The 16,026-nt window shown below is 37.0% G+C and overlaps 2 protein-coding genes across 8 annotated transcripts in view; both read right to left on the reverse strand.

Moving 5' to 3' along the window:
- The window catches only part of STK31 (serine/threonine kinase 31), a 79,411-nt gene extending 72,497 nt beyond the window's left edge, over positions 1 to 6,914 (reverse strand). For 2 of the 4 annotated variants that reach the window (XM_039223047.1, XM_039223044.1), the window contains exons 1-4: positions 6,819 to 6,914; positions 5,106 to 5,152; positions 4,966 to 5,018; positions 160 to 258 (exon numbers count right to left, since the gene is read on the reverse strand). In XM_039223047.1, coding sequence (XP_039078978.1) covers positions 160 to 258; positions 4,966 to 5,018; positions 5,106 to 5,152; positions 6,819 to 6,877 — 258 coding nt within the window. In that variant the 5' untranslated portion in view covers positions 6,878 to 6,914. Of the gene's footprint in view, positions 1 to 159; positions 259 to 4,965; positions 5,019 to 5,105; positions 5,153 to 6,199; positions 6,368 to 6,689; positions 6,767 to 6,818 lie in introns of those variants that run through there. The other 2 variants (XM_039223045.1, XM_039223046.1) reach the window with 2 other exon arrangements.
- Positions 6,915 to 12,822: 5,908 nt separating this feature from the next.
- FAM221A (family with sequence similarity 221 member A) overlaps positions 12,823 to 16,026 on the reverse strand; it is a 24,562-nt gene continuing 21,358 nt past the window's right edge. Inside the window, exons 7-8 of one of the 4 annotated variants that reach the window (XM_039223052.1) lie at positions 13,755 to 13,855; positions 12,823 to 13,110 (exon numbers count right to left, since the gene is read on the reverse strand). In XM_039223052.1, coding sequence (XP_039078983.1) covers positions 13,787 to 13,855 — 69 coding nt within the window. In that variant the 3' untranslated portion in view covers positions 12,823 to 13,110; positions 13,755 to 13,786. Of the gene's footprint in view, positions 13,111 to 13,714; positions 13,856 to 14,674; positions 14,713 to 16,026 lie in introns of those variants that run through there. The other 3 variants (XM_039223056.1, XM_039223053.1, XM_039223054.1) reach the window with 3 other exon arrangements.

Genomic DNA, 16,026 nt, shown 5'->3' on the forward strand with positions numbered 1-16,026 from the left:
TTTTTGAAAGAATAAATTTGTTATGACTACAGTTTATATCACTTCTAAAAATTTGCCTCTCTTTTTCAAATATATTAAAAATTCCAACAATTATAAAATCTAAGACATAAGAAAGCTATCAGGAGAGATGGAATAATTGTGCCCAAGAATATGGCTCACCTTCTTTGGATCAAGATTCCCAAAAACTGAATTGGCATGGGGACAAACTTCAGACAGTGAGCAACCAATCTTCATTATATCCTTATTTCTATTGATACTCTAGAAGGAAGAATAGCTATATTGTAAGATTCAGTAAATTATCATTTGACAGTGCTATACAATTGGGAGTTCTACTAAGCATAACACTTAAAAGATTTTGGAACAAAGTGCACCTGTGTGGCTCAGCTGGTTAAGCGTCAGGACTCTTGATTTCAGCCCAGATCATGATCTCTCAGTTCAGGAAATCGAACCCCAGGAAACAGCACATAGGCTGCTTGGATTTCTCTCTCCCTCTCTCTCCACCACCCCCGGCCCCAACTCATGTACTCTCTCTCTCTCTCTCTCTCAAAAAATAATAGATAAACATTAAAAAAAGATGCTGGAGCATTAGAGATTAAATCAAATTCTTACAGTAATATTTTTTCAAATTCAAATGAGTTCTTTTAAGAAGTGGTACTATGCTTTAGAAAATCTTTACGGTGAGTTCAAATTACCTGGAATTCAAACTAAGAAACCAAAAACTATTAAATCTTAAGAGGTAATATAAAACAATTGTGTTTGGATTTTACTATAGATCTAATTGTTCAAAATGAATAGCATATTTTGGTCAAATGATGAGTCTTCTCATGTATTTGTTATTGGATAAAACGGGTGTAAAAAAATTCAAAATGTATATAATCCTCTATACACAAATACTGCAATCTAGTTAGTAAATTCATTTGTCATGGGTATAAGCTAACAATTTTGAAGTGTATACTAGGACAGACCAAATAAGCAAATATACCACAGATAATGAGAGAAGGAAGGAATAAAGTTACAAAAAAAGAAAGAAGGCTAAAATGAATATGCACTGTCAGATTAAAATTGGAAGGTATTTGTATGACCTCGGAGTATGTATGTGTATACATACACACTTGTGTGCATATACATGCATTACATGCAAGACACAAAAATATAGATATGTACATTTAAATATATATATATATATATTTTTTTTTTTTTTGAGCTCTGTCTGCTGAAAGGGTCTAAAAGCAATGACACTTCATCAGCAATAAGCATACCTAGTGCCCAGACCTTGATCTCTAAACACCATTCTCCAATAACAGGAACCAGGGTTCTGGAGAGTGGTGGATTCCAGGACGAAGATAGGGGAAAAAAGATGATCCTGGAATTTATGGTGGCGTCAGAAAGTAAAGAAATGCTCAAAAAAGAAATGGAGACCTGTTTAAAAGGCACAACAGCCTATGTGAATAATCTCTTGATGCCCAAAACTGTACCAATCTAAACAACAAATTAAGTAGTGATAGTGCTGAATTATAACCCATGGAATAAATAACCATAAGACCTTACTAATTTAAATAGTTGAATAAATAAATGATCAGAGAAGATACAGCTCTTCCTTACAGAAGAATTCCAATTAATACAAGCAGAAAGAATAAGAAGAATTTTAAAAAAATCATTAGACAAAGACCACAGTAATAAATAATAAAATTTGTGGGTGAAAAGTTGAAGAGAAACAAAACTAAACAATCTCAATGTATCTCCCTCTAAAACATTTATTTGAGTTTATTTATTTATTTTGAGAGAGAGAGGGCACACATGCACTTATGGGTTTGGGAGGGGCAGAGGGGGATGGGTAGAGAGAGAACCCAGGCAGGCTTCACACTGTCCGTGTAGAGCCCAATACAGGGCTTATGACCTGAGCCAAAGCTGGATGCTTAACTGATGGAGCCACCCAGGTGCCCCTAAAACATTAACCGCAAAAGGGAAAACAGTAATTTGTAAAGTGAAGAAACCGAGCAGATAGCATCTTAACCAAGTAGATCAAGGTTAACATTATCAATAATGATTATCAATTATCATGAATCCCCAATATGATACACTAGGACAAAGTATCATTTCTACAGTATTATGGACAATCTATTTATGAAAAACTATCAAACAAATCTAAACTGAGAGACATTCTATAAAATAACTGACCAGTACTCATCAAACATCTAAAGTGAGAGACAGTCTATAAAATAAGTGACCAGTACTCATCAAAAACGTCAAAATCAGTAAGAACGAGGATAAACAAAAGATCTAACCAAAGTTAGAAGAAACTAAAAATACATGACAACTAAATACAATGAGGGATCCTAGAATAGAAAAAAACAAGGGGCGCCTGGGTAGATCAGTTGGTTAAGCATCCTATTCTTGATTTCAGTTCAAGTCATGATCTCACAGGTTCATGAGACCCAGCCCTGAGTTGGGCCCCTTGCTCACACCGCAGAGCCTGTTTGAGATTCTCTTTCTTCCTCTGTCTCCCCGTCTCCCACTCACCCATGCATGTGCTCACACTGTCTCTCTCTCTCAAAATAAACATTTTTTTAGTTTAAAAAAAAGAAAAAAAGACAATGAAAAAAACTGTTGAAATATGAATACAGGCTGCAGTTAATAGCATGATACCAATGTTAATTTTCTGGCTTTGATAACTATGTAAAATGTTAGCAGTAAGGGAAGCTATATCAAGGGTATAGAGAAAGACTCTGTATTAATTTTCTGACCTTTCCATAAGTCTAAAGTTATTTCCAAATAAATAATTAAATGTACATATATGTTCTTAAAAATATTTTGTAACTATATGACTAAAATAACTGGAAGATCATTCTTTCAAAAAACATAAAGGCCAAACACTTAGGATTCCTTTAGCTGCTACTCATTCCACTTGGCCTACCAAAAATTCTGAAGTATTCTCATGTAAGTGCCCTATATGGCAAAAAATCCATGAAGGCAGAAAAACAGAATATAGGTGAAAATATCTTCATCTTGATCAGCCTCCACATATTCGTAAATCTCTATTCTTTACTTATATCCCATTCCAACTTCAATCAAATTTTACAATTTGCTTCCTGAAATAATCATTCAATTCCTATGAATGTCATTAGTAGCTTTAACTCTTAATCTTTTCATACATTTATGACATGTTTCATAACTTCTTAAAACGTTTAAATTTCTACCAGGCCTCAACTTCATGGTTGATTTCAGAGGTGGGCAAATTTTGACCTCCACCACTTGCTTTGGCAAACAAAGTTATAATGGATCACAGCCACATCTATGTACTATGTATCTATGCCTTTGCACTACAACAGCAGAGGTGACAAAATTGAATAGTTGCTATATTATGTATTATCCACTATCCTTAAAATATTTATGATCTAATATTTTACAGGAATAGTCTGGTGACTCCTGGTTTAAATAATAACTCCAAATTCGGGGCACCTGGTTGGCTCAGTCAGTTAACCATCCAACTTTGGCTCAGGTCATGATCTCAGAGTTCATGGGTTGAAGCTCCACATCAAGCTCTTCCATTGTCACTGAGGGGCCTGCTTCAGATCCTGTCTCCTTCTCGCTCTGCCCCCCCCCCCCAACTGTTCTCTCAAAATAAGTAAATTTTAAAAATAAAAAAAAAACCCTCCAAATTCAATCAACAGCTTCACTGAAGGGTCAGCTGAAATCAAAGTCTACAGCTGCACTGATCAATAGGCAATACCCCCTTGAAATGCAGCTAATCTGATCTGAGATAGAGTATACTGTAACTCTAAAATACACATCAGATTTCAAAACTTAATATGAAAAGGAAAAGAAAATACTTGTAAATATATCTGTGCTAACTGCATTTTGAAGTATTTTGTATATATTGAGTAGATTAAAATTTATTTCACCTTTTCTTTTTACTTTTTTATGAGTCTGCTAAATTTTAAATTACTTATGTGGCTCACACATTTCTACTGGACAGTACTGGTCTAGAAAATCTTATTTAAGCTATGAGTTTAAACATATTTATCATCTAAACTGATGTTGTTGAGAGTGACACAGTTGCTATTAATACAGAGACACATACATAAAACATTTGGGCACCCTTTAGAAAATATTTGCGTAAGCAGAAACACAAATTTACCACATTTTCTATAAATATTACCCTTCTACAATGTTTTTTATATAGATATAAGAACTGTGGGTTAATTATATTCTTCTACAACTGTTCTTCTCATAAATTCTATTACCCATATTGCCAATTCACTCCATCCCCACAAGAGTTCTCATACTGCAGTTCTCATAGAAAAATGCCGTCCCTTTCTCTCCATATCATGGGTAGTTCACAAAATTAAATACTAGTGAGTAATTGTGTAATTAGAGGGATTCACCTTTTTAAATTCTGGAACGCATGCATTTGGTACTTGTCGTTATATTTAAAACTAAGTAAATTTAATCTGACTTTAAGTCTAACTGTAGAAAATTATAAACGTTCCACTAGTGCTTCCAACTTCATGATGAAAAAGAGATTATATACCAAATTCAAAGTTAAGGCATTTAAAAAAAAAAAAGGCATTTAAAAAGGTAATCTTTTAAGAAACAATCTTATAAAAGACCCCTAGATGGGGCTATAACTTCATAAATATGTTTCTTAGCGTATTCAGTAATTTATGCAGCCTAGATTGTTGGTGTTAACCAATTGAGTGTAATTCTGAAACCACAACTATAATCTTGCTGCTTTCTTTCTTCTTTAACTCAGTGCATTATGAGCATACTATTCATAACTCAGGTAGTAAGTGTCAGCTGTAGTCATTCGACTTCCAGTAGTGGCTTGTGTGAAGTGTTCAATAATAATTAGGCATGGAGAATGACAAGGATATCTATATTCTAGGGTTTTTGTTTTTGTTTGTTAGGCAAGAGCTGGGTTGGTGGAGGAAAGGGATGGGGAAAGAAATCAACCAGGCTATTTACCTGGGCCCAAAATGTTACTGCATCTTCCACATGACTTCCAACCACATCTTCAACTAAAACCAAACAAGATACAACAAAAATTAGAAATTACTCAAGATCATCTAGCTCTTACATCCAAAAATAATTTTTAAGGTCAGTACCTTTATTGTAATGTGTATCTTCATCCATCTGGACAATTCCTGAAAAACTAAAACAATTCAACACTTTAAATTAAGTTCTAATAATCTGTCCATACACAGTGAATCAAGAAAGACTAAACTATACTATGTTCAAATTCCTCAAGTATGTTTTGTTCCTAAATAAAGTTATCAAAACTCAAACTCTGTATCAAAAATGACCTGAGACATTTTCTCCAATAATTCTTTTGAGTATATCATATTCTGGGATTTCATCATATAAAATCTATCTTTTAAATTATCTTTTTTAGCCAAGATTTTACAAATTTACACTGAAGTGGATATCCAGACACATTTTGATCAGTTACATAAATCAGTACTTCAATACTTTCAAAATAATTGATGCCCTCCCAAAAGGAGAGCAGGACCTCTATAATGAAAACGAAAAGAAACACTACAAATACATAGAGAACAAACGCTTCAGACTGGTAATCAATTTCATTTAAAAGGTACAGTGGTTTCTACTTTTGAAGAGATCTTTCAATTAAAGACTGCAAAGTCAATCAAATTTTGCCCATTACTTCAAAACTAATTTTCATTACATTATATTACACTTTCCAACTCCAAAGTATTTAAAAATAAATGTCCAGTCGTTTATAACTTTATCACTAATATACTAGAATACTGCACTTTACATGAATAAATGTTAGTTCTTGGAAGAAAATTGAAAATAGACTTTTTAAGACTTTTAAAAGTTATCGAAGAACAGTGTTACACCAGAGTTTCAAATGCTCTCTCAACTACTTATGGAAAGAGAAAAATTAACTGTCACGGGGGGAGGGGAGGGAGGAGGGAGTACAAAAAATTTTTAACTTTATTTTTCTGATTTTTGTTATACCTTATATAGTTTTTTCACATACATTAAGCAGAATGAAAAGGTGTTCAAATTAAGTATCGTTCCTCCACTACCAGTCAAAAATAGTTTTTACTTAACTGAACGAGAAGTTGTAAATCCAAGATGAAATCTGTTTAGAGAGACTGTATTTTTCTCTAAGTCATTGGCTTAGATTTAGTAAAACTGAAAATGTCTGGAAATCCCGAGAAGCTGTATAGTTTACCTTAAAATCTTATTTTAAAAGGAGTCAAAAAGACTTTCCCCGCGATGCTTACGAAGAAACTGACGCTGTACCCCACTCCCTGCAAAACTGGGTTAGAGGGCGGCACTTCCAAATCTCCAATTCATTTCAAGAATCTGGAAGAAGTGAGTCCAGGCTGCTCCTTTACACCTATTTTATGAGGGATTTTGAAGTTTAAATGGCACAGAATTTGCCAGAAGAGAGAATTCCACCCCACAACAGGCCTGCAAGATCCCATCTCCCCCGAGATCACGCAGGCCCGAGTCATCAGCAAGTCGGTTTCGCCTCCCAGCACCACCCTCAAAAGCGGGGGTGTCCGGCACGCTCAGAAGTAGATGGGCGGCTCCAAGGCGAAGGCAGGCCAGGAAATGGGCCTTGGCCCATCCTTGGGAGACCTAAACAGCAAGCAGGGGGTGAAAAGACGGTCCTGGAAACAGCTACAACCGCACCTACCAAAAAGACTACTACTGACCTCACACTTTCCACCACAGAGGCTCTAGAAAAGTGCCCGCGGCCCCACATGCTGGGCCCTCAGCCCGCCGCCGGCCACGGCCACCGCGGCTTGGTCAGCCCGCCGTCGCGCACGTGCAGAGAGACTTACCGCGCGTGCCTAGGCCGCTCAGGCTCTGCGCTGCGCTTGCGCCCACGGCGCTGCGCCATCAGCCTGGCTTGTTGGGAGCCTCTGCTTGGTACACGCGTCCGCAGAACCTGGGGCCCGACGCAGAGCGTGCTGGGCGGGGCCACGCACGCGGAGAGCTGCGCAAAGAGCCTGCGACTGCAGGGGTTTCTGGGCCTCCGCGGTCCGCGCAGGCTGGCAGGTGGCAGGTGCGTGTTACAAGGCTTCCAATAATGACGGGAGAGGGTGGGTTGGATTCCGTAGTCTGCTGCTTTGCTCGTATTGATTTAAATTTTAAAACAACCGAAAGAGAAGAATCCCAACATTCGTTTTACAAGTTGGAAAGTTAGTAAATGAAATGTGGCTTTTAAATTAGTAGCATTACCAGCACTTCTCATCCGAATTTTTGGCATCAGCTCTTTCTCTTGTTGCAGCTTTTTTTTTTTTTTTTTAGGACATTGAGGAACAAAAATTAGAGATTAGCTGTCCGGTTATATATACATATTACTTAGTGACAAACTTTGCAAAACGGTTGAAAGTTATCTTTGTTGGGTGCCTGGGTGGCTCAGTGGGTTGAGCACTGGAGTCATTTTCGGCTCAGGTCGTGTGGATTTAGCACGGAGCTTGCTTAAGATTCTCTTGCTCTCGCTCTCCGTGTCAGAACAGAGCCCGTCTTGGGGCTTGATTTCACAAACTGTGAGATCTGGCCTGAGCCAAAATCAAGAGTTGGAGACCTTAACCCACTGAGCCACCCAAACATCCCATCTGTGTTCATTTTTAACAGCTTCATTGTGGTCTGATTAACATGCAGTAAACTGCAGATATTAAAAGTGCACAATTTGATAGGTGAACATATGTGTACAGCTGTTGAAATCATCCTCGCAATCAAGGTAACAAACATTTCCTCCACCCTCCTCAAAAGTTTCCTCATGCCCCAGAAAAATACTTGCCCCCCCCACCTACTCCCAGTGACAGGTTCTGCTTTCTATCACCATACATTAGTTTGCATTTTATAGAATTTGATGTTAATGAAATCATGTACTATGTATATTTTGTCTGGTTTCTTTCACTCAACATAATTATTTTGAGATCCATCCATTTTGTCATGTGTATAAACAGTTTATTGCCCATTATTGCTGAGTACTATTCCATTACATGAATATAACACAATTTATCTACCTTTTAATAGGTATTTAGATTGTTTCCAGTTTGGGATTGCTTAAAATAAAGCTATGAACATTCATGTGCAGGTCTTTGTATGGCATACACCTTCATTTCTCCTGGGTTAATACCTAGGAGTAGAATGTTTGGGCCATATTGTTGTGTGTATTTCAATTTTCAAGAAACTGCTAGACTGTTTTCACGAAGTAGTTTTACTATTTTATATTTCCACCACCAGTGTTTAAGAGTTCTAGTTGCCCCATATCCTCACCATCATCTTATATGGTCTGTGTTGTTGTTGTTAATGTGTATTTTTAAGAGAGAGAGAGCGAGAGCAGAGGAGGGCCAGAAAGAGAGTGAGACACAGAATCTGAAGCAGGCCCCAGGCTCTGAGCTGTCAGCACAGAGCCTAACTCAGGGCTCGAACTTGTAAACTGTGAAATCATGACCTGAGCTGAAGTTGAACACACACCATCTGAGCCACCTAGGTGCCCTAGATGCAGATTTATTTTCCTTTTTCTGTATTTTTATTTTTATGTATTTTGTAACTTATTTATTTTGAGAGATGAGTAGGGGCAGAAAGGGAGGGAAAGAGAGAATCCCTATGGCAGAGCCCCACCCAGGGCTCAAACTCATGAAGGGTGAGATCCATGACCTGAGCCGAAATCAAGAGTCAGATGCTTAACTGACTATATATGGTCCATGTTTTTAAGTTTAGACATTTGTGTACAATAGCATCTCCTTGTAGTTTTAATTTCCATTTCTCTATTACTTAAAATGTTGAGCATCTTTTCATGTTTATTTTCCAACCATACAGCTGCTTAGCTAAAGTGTCTATTCAAACTTGTTCCTATTTTTTAACTGAATTGTTTACTTACTGAGTTTTACAGTTTGTGACATACTATGGGCATAACTCCTTCAAATTTGCAAATGTTTTCTCCCAGTTTGTGGCTTATTCTTTCACTCTGTAAGGAGAATATTTCAAAGAGCAGAAGTTCTTACTTTTGGTGAAGTCCAATTTAGAAGTTTTGTCTTTTATAGATCATGCTTTTGTGTTGTATCTAAGAAATCATTGGCTAACCAGGTCACAATAGCTTTCTATATTTTCTTCTAGAAGTTTTACAGGTTTAGGCTTTATTTAGAGCTATAATTCTTTCTTGAGTTCATTTTTGTATAAGATGCAAAGCATGAATCAAAATTTATATTTTTGCATTTGGATATCCAATTCTTCCACCACCATTTGTTGAAAATGCTATTATTTTTCCATCAAAGTGCCTTCACATCACTGTCAAAAATCAATTGACTGGGGGTGCCTGGGTGGTTCAGTCAGTTGAGTGACTTTTGGTTTCGGCTCAGGTCACGATCTGACAGTTTGTGAGCATTCGGTCTATGTGCTAATGGCATGGAGCTTGCTTGGGGTATTTCTCTCTCTCTCTCTCTCTCTCTCTCCCCCCCCCCCCCNCAAAGTGCCTTCACATCACTGTCAAAAATCAATTGACTGGGGGTGCCTGGGTGGTTCAGTCAGTTGAGTGACTTTTGGTTTCGGCTCAGGTCACGGACAGTTAGTTTGTGAGCATTCGGTGTGCTAATGGATGGCATGGAGCTTGCTTGGGGTCTCTCTCTCTCTCTCTCTCTCTCTCTCTCCCCCCCCCCCCGCACATTCTCTATCTCAGAAATAAATAAATAAATAATAAATAAATAAGTGTATATGTGTAGGACTATTTCTGGATTCTCTATTCTGTTACACTAATCTATTCTTTAGTCTAATAACACACGATCTTGATTACTATAATTTTATAGTAAGTCTTAAAGGCAGGTACTGTAAGCTTTCCAATCTTGTTCTTTTTCAGAGTTATTTTAGCATTGCAGTTCTGTGTGAATTTTAGAATTAACTTGTCAATGTCTACACACACAACACAGACACAAAGTCTGCTGAGATTTTTATTGGAATTATATTTAATCTATAAATTAAGAATTGACACCTTAACAATATTGAGTCTTCTGATCTATGAACACTGTGTATATCTCTCCATTTTTTAAGATACTCCTTTATTTCTGAGCAATATTTTGTATTTTTCAATGTAAAAGTTTTGTACATCTTTGTCTAATTTATCTGTAAGAATTCCTTATGCTATTGTAAATATTATTTTCTTGATTTCAATTTCTAGTTGTTTCGTTGCTAGCATATAGAAATATAATTTTTGTATGTTGATCTCATTTTCTGCATCAATGCTAAATTCATTTATTTCCAGTGAGTTTTTTTAGCATATTTAATAGAATTATCTGCATATAATAAGTCACATGCAAATGAAGACCTTTAATTTTTCCTTTCCAATCTGAATATCTTTTATTTCTTTTATCTTTCCTTACAGCAATGGCTAGAGCCTCCGGTCTGTTGAGTGAAGTGCTGAGAGCCATCATCCTCACCATGTTCCTCATTTTAGGAGGAAAGCATTTGCCATTCAGCATTAAATATGATGTTAGCTGTGGCTTTTAGTAAATACCCTTTATCAGATTGAAGAAATTACCTTCTTAGTTTGCTGAGAGTTTTTATCTTGAATGTGTGTTGAATTTTGTCAAATACTCCTATATCTATTAAGATGACCATGTGGTTCTTTGTGTTAATATGATGAATTATACTGATTTTCATGTTAAGCTTTCCATTCCTTGGAGAACACCCATTCAATCATGACATATATTATCCATTTTACATATTTTTAGATTTGCTAAAATTGTTACAAATTTTTGCATCCATATTTGAGAGGAGTTAGTCTGAAACTTTCTTTTCTCGTGATGTCTTTGTCTGGTTTTCATATCGGAGTAATGCTGGCCACATGGATTAAGTTGTAAAGAATTCCCAACTTTAATTTCCTGGAAAAGTCTTTATAGAATTAGTAATCTTTGCTCCTTAAATGTTTGGTAAATTTCATAGTGCAGCCATCTGGGCCTGGAATTTTCTTTGTGGGAAGGTTTTTAACTACAAATTAGTTAATTGATATATGAGCTAATAGCATACAATAAAGAGTTAATCAGGTTACCTATTTATTATTGAATGAGCTTCAGTTTTTTTATTTTGAGGAATTTATTTCAGTCTAAATTGTCAAATTCATTGGCGTAAAGTTGTTTATCACATTCCCTTATTATACTTCTAATATCTGTAGATCATATAGTGATGTCATCACTCACATTCCTAATACTGGTGACTTGTGTGTTCTCTTTCTATCCTTTGCTGATCAGTCTAGCTATAGAGATTTATCAATTTTATTGGTCTTCTCAAACAAACTGTTTTGTTTTATTCATTTTCTCTGTTGCATTTGTTTTATACTTCTGCTTTGGTCTTTATTATTTCCTTTTTCTTTTTTATTTTAGTTTTCATTTGCTCCTCTTAAGTTCCTTAAGTTGAAATGGAGGTCACTTATTTGAGATCTTTCTTCTTTTCTGATATAGGAATTTGGTGCTATGAAATTTCCTCTAAGTACTGTTTTAGTCCCACAAATACTGTTATGTTTTCTTTTTCATTCGGTTAAAATTACTTTCCTTTTTTTATTTTTTTCCTCTACCCATGGATTATTTAGCTATTATATAACTTTAAAATTTCTGGAGACTTCCCAGATATCTTTGTTATTGATTTTTTAAATGTTTTCATCATTTTTTGAGAGACAGACTGTGAGCAGGGGAGGGGCAGAGAGAGAGACACAGAGAATCCGAAGCAGGCTCCAGGCTCTGAGGTGTCAGCACAGAGCCCAGTGTGGGGCTTGAACCCATGAACCGTGAGATCATGACCTGAGCTGAAGTTAGACACTTAACCAACTGAGCCACCCAGGTGCCCCTGTTATTGATTTCTAATTTAATTCCATTATGGTCAGAAGACATCATGATCTGAATTATCTTAAAAGTACGGAGACTTGTTTTGTGGCCTAGAATATGGTATTTCTTAGTAAATGTTTATTAAATGTGCATTAAAAAAATGTGGGTTGAATGTTCTATAAATGTCAGTTACATAAAGTGGTTAATAGATGTTGAAGTCTCACATACTTTGTGCCCACATAATGCTTTGGTCAAGGGAGGCCCTTGGGTCATTAATTCTAACCCAAGCCTGCAGCATCTAAAAATTATCTGGGGCATGAAGCAAGAGTTATCAACGTAGGCTAAAGGATTCTATCAGCTTCTAAGTACAGTATATCTATCCCAATTATATATATTGAGGCACTTTAGAAATAAACAAAGAGTGGGGCCAGATGCATTATGCTCACTGGGCTAGGCTTTGGTTAGGACTCCATTTGTCACTGGGTTGCATACAGCCAGAGGACCACAATAGTGTTTTGGGTTCTTTGGGATCCATATGAGCTCAGACTCTATATCCAAAGGTCCTTGGTTGAAAAATCTGCAAAGTTACACTGGTAAATTGTATATTTACCTTTGGGGCAAGTATATATATGATACTTATCATATATACTTGAGGACCCCTCCTCAAGGAATCTGGGCTTTCCCTTCTACGAGTGGGCTCTAGATCAGAAAACAGGGTGAGCAATCCAGTAGTTACACAAGTGGATCTACAAATCAGATAACATCCTAACCGGCTGTCCTTCTATCTTGCCCCTTGGAAGATCATGATCTTAAACTCCTTCACAGATCCATGCCTTGGTATCCATGACAGAAGTTATCAGTACACCATTTACCACCAGCTATGGGGTCTTGATTGTCATCTGTCAGGTGAATTATCCAGTCACAGAATCCAAACCACAGGGTTTGCTTTCTAAGGCCATTCCTAGTAACCATCTTGATTTGCGTTTACCAGCCACTCAAAAGCAAAGCCTAAGACAAATACTCACATACAGGTGTTTATTTGAGAAGTAATCAGCGAGAAGGATCAGAAAGGGAGAAGTAGAGAAAGCTAACATAAGAATACATTATGGGGTTGGTCACTACTATGGGTGACTGGTGCTCAGTCCCACAGGATTTTCTGAGGAAGCTCATGAAAGGCATCTCAGAATTATCTTCCTAGGAGATGGAAGAGAGGATTTACCCATTAGTCAAGGGTGGTCACAAGGTCATTAATTCCCCCATATCTTTCATACATCTATGATTCATCCCAAGCCACAATGTCAGAGGATCCCTGGAGAAAAAAAGCAAGAGAGTCATGAAATGCTCCCAAGATGAAGTGCCATCAAATAAAATTTGTACTTTTGTCCATGAGAAGCTGTCAGAGTCTGCCTTGAAGTTGTTTCACAACAGTAATAGAGTAAGAGGCGGGCCTGAGAGGATTTGAAGCGGCACACAGGAAGTGCCAATACAGTTATGTACAATCCATAGTTAACAAAACAACTCAGAAATCAGTAGACACCACTAGAAAATGATTATATAATTTAAAATACAGTTTTTTATTTAAAAACATAAATCAAGATTACAAAGTTTGGAAAATAAAAAATCAAGATTTTAACTTACTTTAAACAGTGGTCAAAACCCTCAATAACATATCTAATTTTCTAAATAGCCTTAAAAAGATAATTTATGACAGACTGAAAACAGTTACTGTATTTTCAGGTTTTGATTAATATGAAAATAACCTCATTTGTCAGGACAGATAAAAAGTATAGACAAGATACAAAATCATGAATTTTGACGAAAGTAATATAAAGTATTTTCACTTGTTTCAATAAATTAAGGAAACAACCAAAATGACATTTTTACATAGTAAAAGAAGTAAACAATTTGGGAGAAAATAAACTATTATTATATTTAAATAAACACAAACAAAACCTATCTGGATGATGGTCTTAATTGGATAGTCTTCATGAAGGTTTTGTACTCGATGGCAATGGTGCTTTTCCTTTCTGCTTAGCATCCTTTTCCATTTTTATCTGTAAAATTAAAATATCTGTTGATACAATAATTTGTAAAACATCCTAAAGAAAAAAAGGCTGTACACACCTGAGTTGGATTCATGTCTTATTTATCACAGCCATTTCACAGTTATTTAGCAATCATTAAGCTGTTAAATTCTAAAGCCAAAATCTAATAGTTAAAGGGACCTAATTACATTTTTTAAATTTTTTTATTTAATTTTTTTTGTTTATTTATTTTTGAGACAGAGACAGAGCATGAGCGGGGAAGGGGCAGAGAGGGAGGAAGACACAGAATCTGAAACAGGCTCCAGGCTCTGAGCTGTGAGCACAGAGCCCGATGCGGGGCTTGAGCCCACTCACCATGAGATGGTGACCTGAGCCGAAGTCAGATGCTTAACCGTCTGAGCCACCCAGGCGCCCACCAACTGCATTTTTAAACTAAGGTTTGATTTCAGCTTTACATAAGCATTTTAATAAAAATAACATATAGTGAATATTGCTTTGGAGAAAATTACTAACTGTAATTTAACTTTCACTTAAAAACTGTTTTTTACAAAAGCCTACATACCTAACCTTACATACAGCCTATGCATATTCCCTACAGAATACACCTAATGCAGCTGAATTATCTCTGGAACACAGACTGCTTTAAGGACAGTTTCCTATAGTTCTCGTTTTTACATTTCCACAGTTACCTCCCTGAAGGCTGTTCTCCACTGTAACTGAGGCAAAGAAGCAGCTTGCAAACCCTAGTAGTGGTTTTCTGACCTTTTAGAAACATTTAAACCCTTTCCATGGAAAAAAAAGGTCCCAGAGAACAGAAAGCCCACTTGCCTCTTACAATTCCCAGAGGCAGCACCACTGCCTTACCCCTGCAAAAGAAAGGGGGAGAAAATATGAGGCATGATAGGTAGAGGCAGGGCCTCCTACCCTCTAAGGTGATAGGAATAATATCAAGAAATCAGAAGGGAACTATTACCCAACCTTATCAAATTGCAAATCATAACTTCCCAACAATAAAAACGTATATATTTCACCTTTGTCTCATCCCCATTTTTCCCTCTCTCCTCTTTGAGTTGGGTTAGGAACCTCATTCAGAAATCATACATTTAGGGGTACCTGGGTGGCTGAGTCGGTTAAGTATCTGACTTTGGTTCAGGTATGATCTCCTAGCTCATGGGTTCGAGCCATGCATTGGGCTCTGTGCTCACAGTATGGAGCCTGCCTGGGATTCTCTCTCTCCCTCTCTCTCTGCCCCCTCTCCCACTTCTTCTCCATCCCTCTCTCTGTCTCAAAAATAAACTTTAACGAAAAAAAAAGAAATCATACATCCATATCACTCTTATACACTGTATCAGTCAGCAGGTCATCTGAAGGATTTCCAAAGAATACCCTACACTAAGGCAAAGATTATAGGCTTTGGAGTCAGAGAAAAGAGTATTTGAATCTTTACCATTTATTAACTATTTGAGGCAAGCTATATAACCAATAATTTTCTCATTTGTAAAAAAAAAAAAAAAAGGTCATAATAATAGGTGCTTTTCAGGGTTATTCTAAAGGTATAAATAAGATCAAGTATCGACAAAGGAAACAACCCACAAAACTAACAGGCAACCAATGGAATGGGAAAAGATAGTTGCAAATGACATATCAGATAAAGGGTTAATATGCAGAATCTATAAGGAACTCACCAAACCCCACACCCGAAAAACAAACAACCCAGTGAAGAAATGGCAGAAGATATGAACAGACACTTCTCCAAAGAGGACATCCAGATGGCCAACAGACACATGAAACGATGCTCAGCATCCCTACTCATCAGGGAAATACAAATCAAAACCACACTGAGATACCACCTCACGCCAGTCAGAGTGGCTAAAATGAGCAAATCAGAGAACGCGAGATGCTGGTGAGGATGTGGAGAAACGGGCACCCTCCTGCACTGTTGGTGGGAATGTAAACTGGTACAGCCCCTCTGGAAAACAGTGTGGAGGTTCCTCAGGAAACTAACAATAGAACTCCCCTAGGACCCAGCAATAGCACTGCTAGGAATTTTCCCAAGGGATATAGAAATGCTGAGGCACAGGAGCACATGTACCCCAATGTTCACAGCAGCACTCTCCACAATAGCCAAAACATGGAAAGAGCCTAAGTGTCCATCAACGGACGAATGGATCAAGAAGATG

Source organism: Hyaena hyaena, unplaced genomic scaffold (assembly GCF_003009895.1).
Source record: "Hyaena hyaena isolate Hyena2069 unplaced genomic scaffold, ASM300989v1 scaffold_1276, whole genome shotgun sequence".
NCBI classification, from domain to species: domain Eukaryota; kingdom Metazoa; phylum Chordata; class Mammalia; order Carnivora; family Hyaenidae; genus Hyaena; species Hyaena hyaena.